The sequence below is a fragment of the Ambystoma mexicanum genome, chromosome 6q, assembly GCF_040938575.1.
Source record: "Ambystoma mexicanum isolate Mex_15411 chromosome 6q, UKY_AmexF1_1, whole genome shotgun sequence".
Taxonomy (NCBI): Eukaryota; Metazoa; Chordata; class Amphibia; order Caudata; family Ambystomatidae; genus Ambystoma; species Ambystoma mexicanum.
This window is the reverse complement of record NC_090937.1, coordinates 216,623,099-216,641,968: the sequence shown is the minus strand read 5'-3', so window position 1 is coordinate 216,641,968 and position 18,870 is coordinate 216,623,099. Positions and strand designations below refer to the sequence as shown.

General features: G+C 43.9%; 1 protein-coding gene across 1 annotated transcript in view; it reads left to right on the top strand.

Annotated features, from left to right (window-relative positions):
* Positions 1 to 18,870, top strand: part of LOC138515897 (alcohol dehydrogenase 1-like) — a 180,979-nt gene that overhangs the window by 100,851 nt on the left and 61,258 nt on the right. Inside the window, exons 5-6 of the mRNA XM_069630660.1 lie at positions 14,170 to 14,389; positions 14,539 to 14,799. Coding sequence (XP_069486761.1) covers positions 14,170 to 14,389; positions 14,539 to 14,799 — 481 coding nt within the window. The remainder of the gene's footprint in view (positions 1 to 14,169; positions 14,390 to 14,538; positions 14,800 to 18,870) is intronic.

Genomic DNA, 18,870 nt, shown 5'->3' with positions numbered 1-18,870 from the left:
ATTGATCCCCCAAACATTGTGTAATACCCATAAATGGGTTTTTCCTCAACCTTTATTCCACTTCTTCTGCTTCAGTATATTCCCCTACTTCCAGGGTATTACAGCTGTTGTCTTTGTGTCCTACAGCTTCTGCATTCCACTTTCTGACAACGCTGCACTGTTATAGACTTCAGTACCTATACCGTTGGCCTCTTATCCCTCTCGCAGTCCTTAAGCAAACTGATCTCATCTTTCTACGCATGTCTTCCCCCAACACTCCTCTCTCCATTTCTTCATCTGCTTATCCTTCATCCTGCTTATCCCTCCTCCAATGTTCGCTCTCCACAGCTCAGATAATACCCTTAAAGCCACTGCTTAGAAATACACCATAACCCCTCCTTTTCTGTTAGTGTCCCTATCTTCTCTATTGCCTTTGCCCCAATCTTTAGAGCCCACTTTAATTTCCACACCTTCCCTCCTTTCTATATGTAGTCTCTTTTCATTCGTCCCTACTGGTTCTTCCATTTGCTCTGAAGACAATCCATCTTCAACCGTCCATACCCTTTCCACAATTTCCTCTCAAGCACCTTTAAATGGAGGTGCATACCATCCTCTCCCATGCCACCCATCTTCAACCTCTGCATATTCTTCCTGTACCCATCATCCCTTTTCTTCCTTTGCCAATGGTGGGGGCTCCGTATCCAGTGTGAACCACAAACCTGTTAGCCCTCTTGGCAAGTGAGCCACCCCAAGACTGCTTGTTTCCTCCATAACCTTACTGAGGGTTTCACTCAACAACCCTCTCCTTAGGCATGTTGCACTAGGTTGAATACTTTTAAATCTTTTGTATACTGGGCTACTCACAAATGAGCCCCCAAAACCTCTTGAAATATCTGGTTCGTACCTTAGCTCCCTCTTCAATGCACCTACCTTAAGCAATCCTAGGCCCACTCTCCTCTCGCCCTACCACCGTTTTCACCCTCGTTGTCAACAGGAAGTGCAAGTAGTTTTACTCCAGGAAATGTTCCCCTACGTGCTCTAAAGGAGATGCATTGAAGAGGAATTGTTAGGAGTGCATAAAGGAGAGTGAACACTCAACAAACTATTCCTTTCATTTTACTAGTTCTGCAGAGACTGTCAAATTACTGGGCCAACATGACCCTGATTGCTCCAGATTGGGCCCAAGAACGTGGTGCTTAGAACTTCTGTACATGTAAATCGGTCCTCCTTGGCACCTCCAGACGAGGATGACCTTCTCTCCTAATCAGGGTTTAGGCCCACCACCCAAACCTCAGCAGCCTCAACCGCCATGCGTGACTGCTGAGAGGCTAAGGTATAAGAATGTGACTGGTCAGAAAACATCTTAGATATGCTCCTTTTCCACCAAGTCTGTTTATGCCTATGGGTAGTGTTATATTTTGTCTGGTGCAGGGAAAAGGGTCCAAAGGCCAAAGGTCTAGACCCACAGGCCCCTACCTCTGCTAGTCAAGATCTTCTACTCTCTTTGGGCTACTGGACCTGTAGTACCAAGTGGTGCCGGCCTGCTATTTCTGTCTTGTTTCTTCACCATCCCAAATGCTATGCAGTTCTTGCAGGAAATGAGTAACATGCTTCTCCAATGGCAGTTTGTTGTTCTGGCTTGGAACTTAAATCATATCTTAACCATCTTGATGGTGGCTCCGTTTGAGCCCCTTCATTCCTACCCTTTAAGATTGCACAACTTTATGGTGATCCTCCTGAATGCCATCATGTCCACTAGGCAGGTGAGCGGCTCTTTCAAGGAAGTCTTTGTGCCTGGTATTCCCCAGGGAGAAGATGACTCAGAGTGCTCCAAGCCTCATCCTCAAGGTTGTGTCGGATTTCCATCTATCTCAGACGATTCTCCTTCTGGTGTTCTGTCCTATTTCCCAACCATTCCAAATGGAGGAGGTGTTTAATCTGCTGGATCCCTAGCGGGCTGTCAGCTATGTCTTTCAGGTGAGGGACTTTACAATCAGGTAGACCATTTTGGGCAAGCAGTGCTTCAAAGGTTTCTTGTCTAGATGCTGGTTCTCACTAGCCTTCCTCCTCCAGGGGTGTGTACTGCTGTGGGAATCTACGATTAGAAATCTGTGAGACAAAATGATTTACCTCCTGGTAATGTTCTTTCTGCTGGATCAGTCCTTTCTCACACTTATTCCTGATCACCCCCATCCCCAAATTCCCCTCTTGGACTCTTCGAGGATAGCCTGAAACCTCTTGCTTATCTCCAGTTCCTTAGCCCTTGAGTGCTAGGACAAAAAGGCAAAACTGAAATCAAGGGACCCCAATAGCTCCATTATACTGCCCCTGGCATTACATCTGGCATTATGAATGCACACTGTAGTGAGGCAGAGCTACACGATGTCCCGTGGTAGTTGAAAAGGTGTATGGAGACAGATGATGCTGGAAGATCTATATCTAAGAGGAAGAATATGTGTGAGTAAGGACTAAATATTTCTCCCTTTTTTCCAAGACCCATATCACTAATGGCTATTTATTTGTCTTTTGGTATCTTACAGTGTGGAAACTCCAAGCGATGCAAGAGACTGTAACTCTGTCAATATTTTAGAGCCTAAACAGGACACCTAATCTAAGGTCCCTTCAACAAAGAGTGCCTTTAACTATCAGCTCCTGAAGAACGTGCACCATTTATTGGACTAATGAACAGAAACATGTCCAACGCTTCCCTCGTTGCTACTCGACATCTCCCGGGTTGCGCTTTACAGCACCTGCTAAGACTTACTTGCATACGCAGGGCTCTAGTAAAAGACCTGATACTTTGAACTATAGCAGAAACTAGAATGAATGAAATCCCCTTGCTAGCGTGTGCTCGCTCAAGTCTATCAACTAATCTTGAGCAGGAGCTAAAGACTAGAGACCCTGCACGCATGGTAGCGGTCATCCCATTTCATACGAGCAATATTGTACTACTAAACCAGACAAGAATAAGCTATTAGATGTATATTTTGATGTACAAAGCACTTTGAAACACATTGTGTATAAGCGCTATATAAATAAACTATGATATCATATCATATAATTTGAATTCTGGATACATGACAGTCTTCCTGTGACCATTTGAAGAGCACCAAACCACAGTTCCCCAGAGTGTGGAAACTCCAAATGTTGCGAGAGACATTAGCTCTGTCAATATTTTAGAGTCTATACAAGGCACCTAATCTATGGTCCCTACAATAAAGAGTGACTTTACCTATCATCCCCTGAAGAATGTTCACCATTTTTTGGGCTAATGAACAGAAACATGTCGAGCAACGGCCATTGCTTATAGCAAAGGATCACGTATAACAAATATTGTGTGATCTGATATTGAACACAGACCAGGCTAACTCATTTAGGTTTTTTAAACCAGCCAGTCCTAACTCAGTTAGAACTAGAGTCACAGTAGCACTTTATTCATATTGGGCCTCATTAGGACCCAGGCGGAGTGGGTTTCCGCCAGCGCTAATCGCGGCGGACCCGTCCGCCGTACTACGAGTTCCCTTAGCGCCATGGAGGTTTTCTCCGCCTGGTTTTACCAGGCGGAGAAAACCATGGCGCTACGGGACCTCGTTGTTAATTACGCCACCGTATTTTACGGTGGCGTAATTAACTCCTTCCCCACTCCCATTATACCCTATGGGGCAAGAATGGGAATGGGGAAGGGCAGAATGGGGATTGGGGATTTACCGCTCCGCCGAGGTCGGAATGGGGCGGTAAATCCGCCAACCCCCATGGCGCTATCGACGGCTTTCCGCCGTGCTTCGCGGTGCATTTAGCACCGCGAAATCCGCCTGGGTCCTAATGAGGCCCATTGTGTTGCTTTTTTGTCTGCACTTTATTTTTAATATCATTGAACCATTGACTTCTTAAGTCTCTGTGATTGTGTATTTACTTTTGTGTGTTATACGATTTCATAGAATGGTTTTTTAATATTTATTAATTACAGATTTGCTTATTTTTCTAATTTCCAGCATTTTCTTGCTTTTTGTACACTCTTTTCTTTGTGTTTTTCCACCAATGCAGATACCTAGTTTTATACTGACCTCTGTTTTATTTTATGCAAGATTATGTCATAGTTTATGCAAATGTCTTTTCTGCTTGTTTTGCGCTCCATTCCTAGTTTGCCTAAGCCTATCACACCTTCCACTGGTACTGCTTTTTCAGTGCCCACATGCCATATCCTTGTATTTTCCTTGACCTTTCCTGAAATATTTACAGGAACTCCTTTTATTTTCAGGTTGCCCTGTTTTACAGTTTGGATTGGTGGGCTGAAGGAGGAATAGTGGCTAGGTGCAAATCCAAATACACCACCCAAATCATTGGTTTGCAGACAACAAATCAAAATGATTTTTTGCAGTATGTTTAAGCTCATAGATAACATTGTAGTCCAAACTCAAATGTTTAATTCTCCTGACTATGCAGGGAAGAAGGAATCACAGAACTCTCAAGTTTCCCATGGCAATGCATGAGAAGACCATCCAGTCCTGTTTTTACCTGGAATTCGGATACATGTAGTTTTCCTAAATTTCTATTGGGAAAGAAAAAACTACAAGTCCCAGGATCCAAAGGGAAAACAATCAGAAATGGATGTCCTTCTAATGCATGGTCACTTGAAACATAAGAGCTCTGTAATTGCAAGTTTAAAAAGTAGCCCAGTAATGTATAAAAAACATGTGGTATGATTCTCCAAACATATGTAAGCTTGGTGGCAATTAGGTGGTGCTTTAATTTAAGTGCTGCCTATAAATTGCAACTATGTGCATGAGAAGAGAATTAGGAGAGTTATGGGATGTAAGAGGGACACACATGCTGGGGATGTTGTTTGGCATTTGTCCACCCATTGATAACCCACGGCCCTGCTAGTCCTTATGACCATTCTCAACCACTACCTGCCCCTCCCCATCTCAAATACTCTTCCCCATAGATCTCTTTGAACTAGCTGATTGCTTTTTAGCAGAAGCCCATGCCATGACTAAGCAGTCTTCTGTAAAGTAAGGGCATATTTGCAACTATAAACGGCTCCTGGTGTTATAAACATGTCTCAACCAAGTGTGCCTTCAGGCACTTGACTTATAAGCAAAATGTGTGTCCTTGCATCTGTTCCTTGCAAATAATGAATGTTAATGAGTGTTAATATCAAGCATTGGCAAAGCCAATAGTTTTGGCTCTTATATAGGCATTAGATAGACAGTTGTCAAGCACTGTCATACGTAAGCAATACGCCCTGAGCAGGGGAGCTGATGTGGTAATTCCCCCTCTGTGAGTTGCTTATTGCTATTAGTACCCATACCCCTAAGACTGGGGTAATAAAAGCATTTTGTTTTTCTGGTCTGAAACGCTCTGGCATTTCGGAAAAGAAAAAAATGCCAACCGTGGAAGGGAAAATGAAGTCAGTTTTCCCTTTCTATGGCGGCCATTGAAAATAAGTGAAAAAAAGTAAACCAACAAAATGGCCACCATGGAAAGGGAGAAGGGACTACACGTAGTCACATGACAGCCTGTCACAGATCAGGAGCAGACGCGCTAGGGACAGAAGTGTTCCTAGCACGTCCACTCCCGAAATGGACAGAAAAGACTGTAAGGGGTGAGGGAATTCTGTGGATGGAGGAGGGAAAAACTTACCCCATTCCCCCTTCGAGGGGAAATGGTGGCTGCCAGACTTGAGGAGGCTCACGGCGGTGGGATTACTATCTGGTGACGCTCACGCTCTGAGCCTCCCCATTGGCTGGGAGGCCGCCACACCCCCTCACCCAGTTCTAATATAGCGTAATTCTCACCTCTTTTCCCGTCACACCAACCAATGGAGCGGCAGCTCTTCCATCCATTCCTTTACCAATTCTCTTACAAAACATATGGCTGACATCAACTCGTCATCGAAAATGTCTTTTTTCCAACTTCGAAACTCATCCTACCTCTGATGACTGTAAAACATATTTAAACTTGTTCTTAGAATCCCTTCCTTAATAAGAACATTCTAAATGTGCTTCCCATTAATGAGGCTTAATTGAATTGTATCTGTACTAAAAATACCTTCTCCTACGGACAGTAATACTGAAAAACATTTCACTATATTAGTATTTTTAACTTGTCTTCATTCCCCTTTTCTCTCTTAATACATCAACGTGGCATTGCTCTTTTCTTTACGTGTGTGTTTAATATTACAGCACCACCCGGCCATCCTATATGCTGCATCCTACTTAAACTTACAAATACAGCTACGCTCTTTACTTGTGAGCAGGTGAACCCACCAACCTACTTCCTTTCTTAACAGCACCCCCCCTCCTCCTACCTAGCTATCATCTCAGCATTCTCATGGCCTTTGAAACTGCCGAAATATAAATTGAGTTATTGCTGCCTAAAGGCCTCTAAACTCCTGCCTTACCCCTTCAGCTAACCCCACCTCTACAATTGCCAGTAAATGTACCCTTAGCTCGCCAATTCCCACTGTTAAAAACAGTAAGTCTGAGATTTCCCAACAAGCAATAAACTGTACCCAATTAAATATATAGGGGCCGACAATGTGTATTACATGCTTTGGAACAATATTGGAACTGACTAAACATGCTACATTGATTCCATTGCTGGGCTATGCCAGCAGATTAACTTTACAATGTTACTTTATTAAATAGATTATTCAATTTTTAAAGTGAAGAAGAAATATCAAAACGTATTTACAGCTATAAATGTCACTGGCAAACTGCAGGCTGCATAATGTAAAGAATAACCTCTTAAAATAAAACATGTCTGGTGAGCATATGGCCGTTTGGGTATCGTGCATGCAATGGATGGGGATGCAGAATAACTCTGACACCAAATAATCGAACCAACTCAGGAAGATGGCAAAGGTGCCGTTTTATTAAAGATTATCTAAAAGAAGGAGGTTACAGCAGACATCAACAGACGTTTGCTCGAGCACTCCGCACATTACTCATAAAAATATCCTAATATCCAAAAAAATACATCAACAGTGAAGTCATAATATGTAGCAAATAAGAAAAACCTATGAGGGATGTGATAGGTTCAAGGGAAACATCTATGTATACATTGCATAGGGACTAGGATTGTGATTGGCTGCCCACTATCAGGTGGACAATTTATGCCTACCTCTAAAAACATGTCCTCTTTAACACTATTAAGCACACAGTATATTATTGGCTCTCAGACTATAAGGCCCTTTGTTACATGGCCCTCTACAATTGGTTGGCACACTCGTACCATGTCTGGACCATTCGGTTCATTAACAGCACGTAAGCTTATTACCAGGTGCCAGGAGGTGGACTTGACTTTACCTCCCCACCCAATTAGCCCAATATCGCTCATCATTCAAGCTTTCTGCCATGGAGATTGTCTTTGAACTCGGCCTTACAAAGTATCCTTGTCAGTTGGAATATATGGGAGTACGAGCACTCACTATCGTTGCTCTAGGACTCCATGCTCAACTCTATTTACATCCTTGGCTCACGTGAAAGGAGACCACTATTTGGTCAATGCTCGTCCTTTTTGCATAGACTTACATAATAGCCTGGCACTTAAGGGGTTAAGCGAATAAAACTTGGCAAGCTTGGTGTTCTTTCTTTGCACCTTAACAAAGGATGATTCAGCTTCACACGTTTACTGCCTTTAAGAATAGATTACTGACCATGGCTGCTTCAGCTTTTGATAACAGGTCAGACAGCCTTGCCATTTGTTTCCACAATCTCAGCTTATTCTTGCTGTGACACAGTTCTCTGCCTTTCCTCTCCATGGGTCCTGGCATACTAATTTCATGACACTGATGTCCAGTTTCTATACAATGGTGACTTCGCCTGCAGTCTATTCACTGCATATAGCCAGCTTCTATGATCACTTAGTCTACTTGCGTTTCAGCATCTATCCAATCATTTAACGGTTGCATTTTCTGCAGTGCTTCGCACACATGCAATCGTCTTTTCACATATGAAAGTTTACTCGATTCTTAATTTTGTCATCAGTTTCTGTAAGATCGATGCATTTTCTTCAGCCAATATTCTCAGGGTGTTACGCACGTCTTTTGTGACATCACCAGCTACTCCTTTTGCTCCTTTTCATATTCCCTCATGAGTTCCTCCCTCAGATTGTCATCTCTTCAGGGATACATTTGATAGGATTTTCTCAGGGGAACTCTTCTCTCAAACACTCGCTGCGGTATAGTCACAACTGTTGGTGTCAAGCATGGCACAATCTCAGGCTTCCAACATATAGGAGGTAGGGGGGTGGGATTTTCTGCAAAGGCATGCAACTGCTCCTCTTCAAAGGTTTGAGGATTGCTGTCTGAAATGAGTTAATCTGTGAAAGCTCATTCACAGCTAATTAGCATCACAATCGTTCATCAGCCATTGTCCATCAGAGGTAGCTATTTACCAGTTTTAGTCAGCTAAAGGTTTGCTCGTTGCTGGCATTGCCAGTTTGTGAACCATGACAAGATGTGGGTAGATATGAGCTTGGCCTGAGAGCAGCTGGGCTGTTTTAGAAGGGGATGTTTTTCATAATCTACTAATGTCTGCACTCATAATTTCTGCTTCAGTCTTCAAAGATTCTTGAAGGTAATCAGCGAAAAGGTGAAAAACTCTTAAAATCATCATAGCCAAATATGCATCTTCAGGGCTGCTAGCGTGTCCACTGGCAATGTAACACCATTTGGCTAATCGAGCTGTCCCTGTCGCTCAGGGGACCCTCCACCAGAGCTTTCACTTGGAGGACGATGATAAGGATAGTCTCTGGGACACCTGTGCCTGGGCGGCAGCTTAAGAAGGGCCTGGCATTTACCTTTTAACATCTTTTGTTAGCTACTAGCAGTGCATTTTCTAATGGATACATGTTTAGGTGATTGGAACTGGGGTAGGACGTTTCAGACTGAAAATCCACGAGCCACTCAAGTCACACACCAACTGAGGCCCTTCTTATTAGACCAGAAAAGAGGGCAACAAATAAAGCTCCCCTTTTGAATCCTAGTTTATATCTACTAGATTGACATGCAAGCAAGGGTTTGCTTTTATGTGGATATTACAATATAAAACCACCATGCATAACAACAAGGTGGTAGTTTGTCTAAAAACAAATACCTTTGCCGTGCCGCCGTATCACACAATTTCTTTTATTGTGTGTTTTTAAGTGCTGAAAGTAAAGAAGTGTAAAACAGAGGACATTTTTGCTGTTTTATGAATTGGTATCCTGGGACATGTAGTTGTCCCTTTAGGATGTGTAAAATAAAGTTGCTGGGATACTTTTGGTTTAACATGTGTTCATTGTCAGGTTGCAATTTTTGTATTTTTTAGTTTGCAAGTAACCTTTATAAGAGCGCATACTTGAAATTCAAAACCTAAATATGTACTCCAACTGGATTTTAGTTTAGAAGGTATGTGGACAGGTGCCTACATTGCACAGTGGGTGAACATCCCAGCTTCACTGCTTGAAAAGTTTGTGATCCTGGGCAAATTCATTAATCTCACAGTGCCTTATCTGCTAAAATGGGTGTTCACCACAAAATCAGTTTGTCATTGAGGATCTCTGAGAGATTGCTGCATTAGACTGACTCTCAAATATGAACTTAATGACTTAAGAGTAAACCATTATACTCAGATTTTGGTTGGAATCACTGACTGAGATGTTTCTTGGCTGTTCCAGATGATCCAGGGATCTACACAGCCTGAGCCTGGTAGCAATGAGACAGCTTGGAAGGCCTCCTCGCTGTCTAGCCGGGCATCAGGCAGGGAGAAGGAGTAGGTGAAGAATACACGTGATGCTCCTTTGGCAGCCCACATCTGCAACATTTAAAGTGCAGACCTGTGCACCCATAAAGGGGGTGGGTGGGCACGGCAACAAGCTGTGGGGCATCCTTTGCCTTCTTGCCTTCCTTGCTTCCCAGGGGGCCTTGCTAGCACCATCAGGATACGTTGTCCTGGTGGTGCTACCGAGTCCCCTATAAAGTGAGGTTGCACACAGTGCAAAAAAGTAAATGAGAAATCTGAGCCTCCAAAAAGCAGGCGGGGGCTCAGAGGTATAATTTCGGCCTCTTGGCGCAAGACCACAGTAGTATCCTGATGGCTCGCCTACAGTAATGTGGCATGTCACATGAACATGTACATGCTGCATGACTGACAGCAGAGCCGATCCGAAAACTACGACCCAACTAAAAAGGGAAAACCGGCTGGTCTGCTTTCCCGGAAGGGGGAGGGGGAGGTTACTCCTCGCTAGACTCCCCTGTAAGCTACACCACTTTCACTTTGCACCACCGTTCATCCACTTACCACGAATAATTGACACTAAAACAAAATGGAGTTAAAAGACCACACTTTATTCTAAGAGTCAACTTACTGCCGATCTCAGCAAAGCCTGGTTCCCCCACAAAATAAAACTTTCAGGTGGGCCGGGCTTCCACATCCAGGGACATGAGTCACTTCCTGTCCTAATTACTTGCAGGGCATTTGCCTTCCGGGGCATTAACATACATGTTAGATTTCCCATAACTTCCTGGCAAAATCCTTCCAGGTTACACCTGCCTCCAGTAGTCATTGCTATCAGGAACCATCTGTTCATACCTAATATGGAGCATAGTCCAGGCCAAGGGTGGTTCAGAGTCCAGCTGCCCTTCTGGGTGAGAATAGTAGCATAATATCTCTTTGTATCTTCTTTGTGAGCGCCACCCCTGAATCCTTCTCATCCGCATGAATTATTATTGCTGCCGGGACTTCATGCCCTTCCTCCGTCCCACTAAACATTGGAAAGAACTGACCCTACCTTAATTCCCCCCAATCCAGACAACCTCAACAGCACATCTTGTTACTGCAGCCCATCTGTGCTCCAAAAACTCTTCTCCCCGTGCGCTTGCCCTCCCACTTCACAATGGAAGGCTGCAGATCCACACCTCTGGAACTCTGCCCACATTACTTATCGCATCTGCAAGAGAAACAGAAATCAAAATCGTCTGCTTCACCTGTCTTGCCCACAATCCTTACTTCTCCAGACATCTATTTCCCCCAGGTCTCTAAAGTACCCTTTTATTTATTTTTTATAGTTGCACACAGGTAGGACTTATACACATCATGCATTAATTACGAGACTTTCACAATACAACTAAATGTCGCATTTCCAGCACCATAATTTCTGCATTTCCTGTTCCCCCATATCTAGACAATTCCCTTTGGATGCCGCCCCTATCCTAAAAGAGTAAGTGCAGAAACGTGTGCCGTACACAACTACTTCCACCAGTGTCTTATATAATACCCCAAAAACCTGACCCTGTGTCACTTTGCCCCCATCCTGATGCTTAAACACCAGCCCTGACACTGCCCTGCAAACCTCTTCCCATTTTTAACCTGCCCTAACCAGGCATAACTGGGCCCCCCAATGCTTCCAGCCGCACCCACTCCCTTTTGCTCTTTGGTCCCCTTTTGACTTCCTAACCAGAATGTCCAACCCCCATCTGATAACCTCACATCTTACCAAAGCATCCCTTCCTTACCTTTTGACAGTATTAACTCTGATTCCCTGAAAGCCCAGAAGAACACACATACAAAGCAGGCAGCAAATATCACCTCCTCCCAACCGAACCAACAACCTCACCCTAGTGCTCCCAAGACCCTGACCAAATGCTCCACCGTCACTGGCCTCCTTGTCTACTCCCGCTGTCCTCTCCCTGTATTGCAACCCTCCAGCATCCTTCTCCCCATCCCCCCTCACTCGGCTCAAATCCCCAAAACCATTTCCCATAAAATGCAATCCTTAACAACTTACCCACTATTGTAACCTTTGACAGACCCTTCTCTATCAACCTCAGCATATATGCAATGACATCATCCCTTCTCCACTCCCCCACTTCGCGACAACCTGCCCAACTTTTCACCTCTCCCTTGTAAATTCCCCCCATGTCCTCCAATAGCTGGTCTGTGAACTTGCTGCCAAAGATGTCTCTACTAAGTCCACTGCTCTCACACGGCCAGCCACCACAAGTCCTCTGAATTCCGGCAGCACTCTGGATCAGCCTCAGGTGCCAACCCACAGAGCCTATGTCACTGAAAATGAGACAAGGCATCAGTGAAAGCATCATCCCTTCTGGGAAGTTGCTTTGCTCTGAAAACAATGTGGTTTTCCAGACACTTCAAGACAAAAACCCTCTTCAACCTCTCATACCTTTACGACTGCCTATTCATCAATTCCACCATTCAGCATTGAAAATGACCCTCCTAACTATCGGCCCTCATAAGGTCAGTGCTACGACCAGTGGGAACAAATCCAGAAACCAGTAACACAGTACTACTTCCTTCACTTGTCCAACATTTTGCCCACTTCTCTTCACACCAAGAACCCTTCCAAAAATAGGCAATAGGAAACCACCTACTCACAATCCATCAGAAAATATTTGGACTTCCCAGCTCTCCAGGTCACCTTGGGGCCACATAGACACCCTTTGAACATCTGCAAAAACGTAGGCCAAATCCCAAAGTCCTCCCACACTGCTCCTGGCAGTCGCACACTGTGATGTGGCAGCCAGACATGGACCGCCCGATATTCCTACATAAAGTGCACCTAGGAGCAACCACCTTCCCCTCTGGCAACCTAGACAACATTGCTACCAAATCCATCTTGATCCCTAGAAATGTGAGGACCATCGCCCACCCCTCAATTTTCTCAGCATCCCAACTTCCCCATCAGAACTTCAAAATCCGATTAACACCCGTCTGCACACCTCCCACTCCGCCAATCTGCTCACAAATAAGAAATCGCCCAAATAGTGCATCACCTGCATTTGTCCTGTTTTGAAGTAAAAACACCACTACAGAAAAGAGCTGAAATGCTCGCAAAGCATACATGACACCCCATTGGTAGAGCTTTGTCCACAAATGTCTTGTCCCGAAACTGCATCCCGAGAAGCCAGAACTCTTCCGGTGCATGGGCAATAGTCTAGATTCGACTTAATGTCATATTTTACCAAGAGGGCTTCTGGCCCACAATCCCTGATCAATACTTCTGCCTGATCCTCACTGGGATAGGACACTGATCCATCTTCCTCTGCAATGAAATCATTCACCGGTGTGCCTTCCCGCCATGACAAGTAGTGCATCACCCTGAACTCTCTCTGTATTTTTCAGGACCATGACCAATAGAACCCCACCAAATCTCTGTCCTGATGCCTGATCGATATAATCAATTTAGAATCTGTTTGGATAAAAAAAACAAATATGCAGCTTCTAATGTATTGCAGGAAAAAATGTAAGCAATAAAATGCATCTAAAAACGTTTTCATTTTGTGCTTTAAAATATGAAATAACATGCAGATCCTTGCTTCAATAAAGAGCTCAAAATAAACATGCTACCATAAACAGTTTCCTAAAAGCTAAGTGGCTAAATGCCACAGAAAGGGATTTTACAGGACAAGAATTTGAAAAGCATAGCTTTAAGTGCCGGAATTCTGCTCTGTGTGGGCTCAAGCAGCCCGCGTTGTGACGTCACAAGCGTAATAACTGATTACAGTGCGGTTGTGATATTATCATTTTCTTATTACAGTAAGTAATAATGTCACAGCTAGGCTGTAATAAATACATATTTATGAGTTCTATTTAGGTGTTGCAGGCTACCATTACCGTATCTGCCTAGGGTACCACAAGCAGCTGAGCTCCACAGGTTACCATGTTGTCTCTGAAAACACTAAGGAGTCATTACGAGTTTGGTGGTATCTGGGCGGTAAATCCACCCAGATACCACCAAACTGAATTACCCTTACCGTCACTTGGTCTGGCGATATTACCGCTGGATTATAAGTGGTGGTGCAAGTCCACATTTGTTTTTGAGTCCATGGGAATCAATGGGGCTTTTTGGGTGGAATTACTGAGGTGGTAATTCTGCCGATTTTGCTGATTTTCCAGCAGAGAGTTGGAGAATTTATGTCCAGAGTGATGTTGGAGGTAAATCCTCCACTACATGGCCCTACTCTTAGTATGGTGGAGCAGGAATATTGGTGGTAATTCCGTTCCTGGCAATTTTTTCACGCTCTGCCATAATTGTATTGAGGCCATAAATAGAGCCTCATTGTAAGGAAGGGTGGCATCAAAATGTGAGTTGACCTGAGGTAGCGTTACTCCATGCACAATGCTTATATACAGATGTGTATTCATTTTAGCGTCACCAATGGAGCTGTTCTTATATATTTACCAGTTTGGGAAAATCTAATGAACAGATGGAGGACAACACTAGCAGCTTTAGCTGCAAGGGGAAGCTGATCCACCACTTCATCGGCACCAGCACGTTTACTGAGTACACGGTTGTGAATGAACACAATGTGGCTAAAATCCACGCTGATGCCCCGCCAGAAAAAGTCTGCCTGATTGGATGCGGCTTTTCTACTGGATATGGATCTGCGGTCAATACTGCAAAGGTAAAGATCACAGTTTGCCTGTTGGATAAAACACACTTCACTGAGGGCAGCTGTCAAACTGAAAAGTTGGGTTTAAAATAAATGCTTGAAATGATGGTTGCAAATAGAAAAAGATTCACACAAGTGTTTTTCGGTCTCTCTTTATGCAGGTTGAACCAGGATCAACATGTGTTGTGTTTGGCTTGGGAGGAATTGGGCTGTCTGTTGTGATTGGTTGTAAAATAGCCGGAGCAGCACGGATCATTGGTGTTGATATTAATCAAGAAAAGTTTGCAAAAGCCAAGGAATTAGGAGTCACTGAGTGCATTAACCCAAAGGACTATAGCAAGCCCATCCATGAGGTGCTGCTTGAATTGACAGAAGGTGGAGTGGACTATTCCTTTGAGTGTGTTGGGCACATCAGTTCCATGGTATGTACATTCAAATAAAGTTCAATATTTTTTATTTCAAGTAAAAAATTAAATATGCTTAACCTGTACATAATGATACAGGTGCACCAGTTCTGTGCGGAATGAGTGCGTGATTTGCTCCCGTTAACCCCCAGGCAAAGACTCTCCTGCGGACGACAGTATTTTAGCAATAAGGAGGATTTTGGCTTTGAACTTTAACTTGACTCTACTTAATCTTCAAATGCACGGTCACTTTTCTTTAATCTGAGAGCTGGTACTTGGAAAACAGCTGCTTATGCTGTGAACTGGTCCCCGAACAATACTGCTGATTGCCTGATTTGTGGGGCTCCAAGCGAGTCAACCAACCATTCTATGCTACTGTGCCCGGGGTATAAAAAAACGAGGATCTAGATACCTATTTCTAGTATTTAGATTAAATGGTAAAAGAGGGTATCAAATGCTCTTCTATTTTGTACAACAAACAACGAGCCATTTGTGGTCTATTTGGTGGCAAAATATTTGCACAGGGAGTGGTCATGGAGAAAAAATGTGTTTAACAACATTGACAAAGCTGTCTCATGATATTAAACTGTTTTTTTATTTTGATATCTATTTTCAATATTTCTCTTTTAAGAAACATTAGATTGAAACTGAATATGTATAATATTTTTAAAGAAAAACGTTTGGGTACATGTATGATATGTGCTTTGATGGCTTTTATGACCAAATAAAGCATGTTTGATTGATTGATGTACTTTGCCAAAGTTAAACCTTCTTATTCTTTTTGTTAATTCATCCAAGGTGCAACAGGCTTTTTCTTGGGCTAGCGGATATGTGTTTTTCTAGGGTATCAGCAGTACTAAAGTTCCATAAGACTGGCAACACAAGAAGAAAATTAGCCCCATTGTAAAGGAAAAGAATTGATTAAACTTTGACCGAGACATTGGAAATCTGCAGGCCAAAGCAGTCCCTCTTAATGTTTGACTACATGCAGCTTTAACTTTCTTCTAGAGCTCCTGCATCAATAAGTAAGAGGAAGCTGTCACCCTGAAGTCCCTACCTGACCTCTCTGAGAAACTTGGCATCTCCAAAGGCCTACCATCCACCAGAAGATAGGACATGTGCAGACCTGAGCTCTGCTGGTGCAGGAAGGACACAAATGGAAGACAGGCCTTCTCTGTCTGTGCCCCAATACTCTAGAACCTCCTCCCCATCAACATCTGGACCGCACCCTTTTTTCTACAGTTCAGGAAGGAGCTCAAGACCATTCTCTTCAAGGAATTGCTCCTCCCTAACACCTAGGTCCATCCCCCCTGCCCTCCACTCCCCACCCTAATTGAGACTGTCTGCTCTGATCCCCACCATTTCCTCCCCTGGTTACTTGTAGATCCATAGCTGACACTTGCTCTCCCTCCCCTGTCTGAGATACCCACTACCTTGTTTCTCTGCTCACTAACCTTGTAATTCACCCTACATTTGTAAAGCGCTCCTTTGCTTTCCGAAGCGGGTTCCGCGCTCAATAAATATCCTAATAATCATAACAACTTTGTGTCAATCAGCAGCCCCGTGATGGAAGCTTCTGTTGGCGAATGTATAGGAGAAAGTGCTAAGTAAGTTGAAGAGAGAGTTGTGATTGTTGCTTTTAAGAGCTTCTTTGGTTTACATTCTGCTTGCTAGATTGATATTTTGTCCAGTGTCACAGTGGCCCAAGTGAAACGTACAAATGACTGGACTCAGGAAGTATTATTTCTGTCTTTTATTCTCAGAATGCATAAAGAAACAAAACAAAATAATCTTTTCAGCATCTAATAGCACTGCCACTGACTGAGTGCAAAGGTCCAGTTGAGCTATAACCCTGAAGAGGTGACAAAGGTTCAGGGCGGTCGAGCTGCCAGGATACATATCAACTAATGCAGAATTCAATCTTTGCAAATATGTTTGTCTATTATTTATTAAAGAAAGCAGGGTGGGGTAAGGACTGCAGCAATGGCAGTCGTTGGAATGCGTTTGAATGAGGTAGTAAATACTTCATTCCATGCGTTTGGCAACCACAGCTGCTCCTTTCCCCCTCCCACACCCGCAGAACGTGCAGTGCTAGGAGATGGGCAATCTCCTTCTAGAACTCAAAAAGCAATCCATCTGAGCCAAGGATTTGGACATTGGAAGGGAGTCTCTAACCTAGAGGATCTCCTGAAGAGCTATAGGCTTCTTTAATGCATTGATGCGTCCGTAGGCAGCTCTGTTAGTGCAATTGCAAGCAATTGTGCAGCCAGCTCAGGAGGAGAGACACAGCGGGCCTCATTACAAGTTTGGCAGTGCAGGAAAAAAGTGGAAGTAATTCTGTTGTGGTAATGGAATTACCTCTGTTTTTCCTGCACTGCCAAATTAGAGGTTTTGGCAGATTTACCACTGGTGGAATTACTGTGCAGTAAATCCACAGATTTTTGGAGGAAAAGTGGCAGATTCACCTAATATCCCCATGGAGGCCAAAGGACTCCAAAAATGGGGAATTGCAACGGCCTTTCACCCTACCACCAATTGTAATCCCATGGAACCAGGTGGCAGTAACAGTAATTGAGCTTAGTGGTAATTAGGCGGATTTACAGCCGAATTACACCAAACTTGTAATGAGGCCCAAAAGTCTTGAGACTCAGGAAGGCCAGTGCTAAAATGACTGAATACACAATTCATTTGATCAGGCTCTGTCTGCACCACACCATCTACGTCAGTCACTGAGCCGATGGAAGGAGGACAGAGATCATTGCAAAACAACTGTCCTGCCTGGCCTGCCCCACTGCCCATACTTCGTAGCCAGCACTGTATGAGATAGAAATGTAAATTCCCTATCCGCTACTGATCTAAATGTTCAAGTACTGCTCCGAGACCAAGGAGAAGAGATGAGTGGAAGACATCTGGCATGCACAATTTTATTTTTTTTAATTTATTTTATTGAGCATTTTCTTAACATGAAGTTAGAACTGTCTCCTACACATATCGTAGAGCTCAGACATAACAAACCATGTTTTCTCTTTTCAGATACGTGTTCTGGTTAAACTTAAACTCCCCCCTCACTCTCCCCTCCCCCACTTGAGACAAGACGAGTCATGGGTGCTGGTCGCTGGGATGGTTACATTCATGTCCTTGGGGAGTCAAGTCCCCAGTTTCATGTTCGGTCATGTATGCACATCTAGGAAGGGCGCCCAATCCATTTCTCTACTTGGGGTGTTCTCGTGAAGGGCTCCTTTGATGTTCTCCATCTCATAAAGGTCTCTAGCTTTCCGGGCCCAGGTTGATTCCGACGGGAGAGTGAGAGATTTCCAGCTTATGGTGATGCATACCCTGGCCGCCAGTAGTAGGAAGTGCAAGGTTTGCAAAGTGTTCACAATGTTGGAGAACTGCTTACGGATGGCTGTCACTATATAATTCTCAGCGCTGATGCATATTCTCCTCAATACCACCTTAAATGCCTCCCATATAGCCAATTCCAGCAGGACCGATCCTGTATTACTCATGCAGAAATCAACAATATGGTAATCAAGTTTTCTGAGGGTCCATGAGGCAGAGTGTTTTGAACCACCACATGGGCGCTCAGAATAGCAGTTAGACAAGAGAGCCCATAGACAACCAGGGGAGTGCTCTGAGTAGGTGCTAGGAAGTATTGAGCAATACACGATCCGAGGAAGCATCGTAGAGGAAACTAGGATCATATCAATTCGTGAATGCATGTTGTGCAATGAAAAGTGAGAAGTCTATTCACAAATACCTGGGTTGATGAGTCACCAGACTCGACTATACCAAGCTCATAGCTGCTGTGAATAACTTCAGATGCAGCATGGATGAGCTTCTCGGGGGTCCCAGAAGAGGAATCTGGGACAAAATCCAAAATTACATTAAAAGCCCCTGCCCAAACGAGATAGGTGTCTGAAAATGTCTGCCAGTTATTGAACACTCGGGGGAGAGGGAAAGAAACGTCCTCATCAATATTAGGTGAATACACATTCACCAAGGTGATCCGCAACCCACTCACCAGTCCAGAAGCAACAGAATACCCTCCAATCTGGCTCTGCAACAAATGCTTGCAAGGTGATGGGC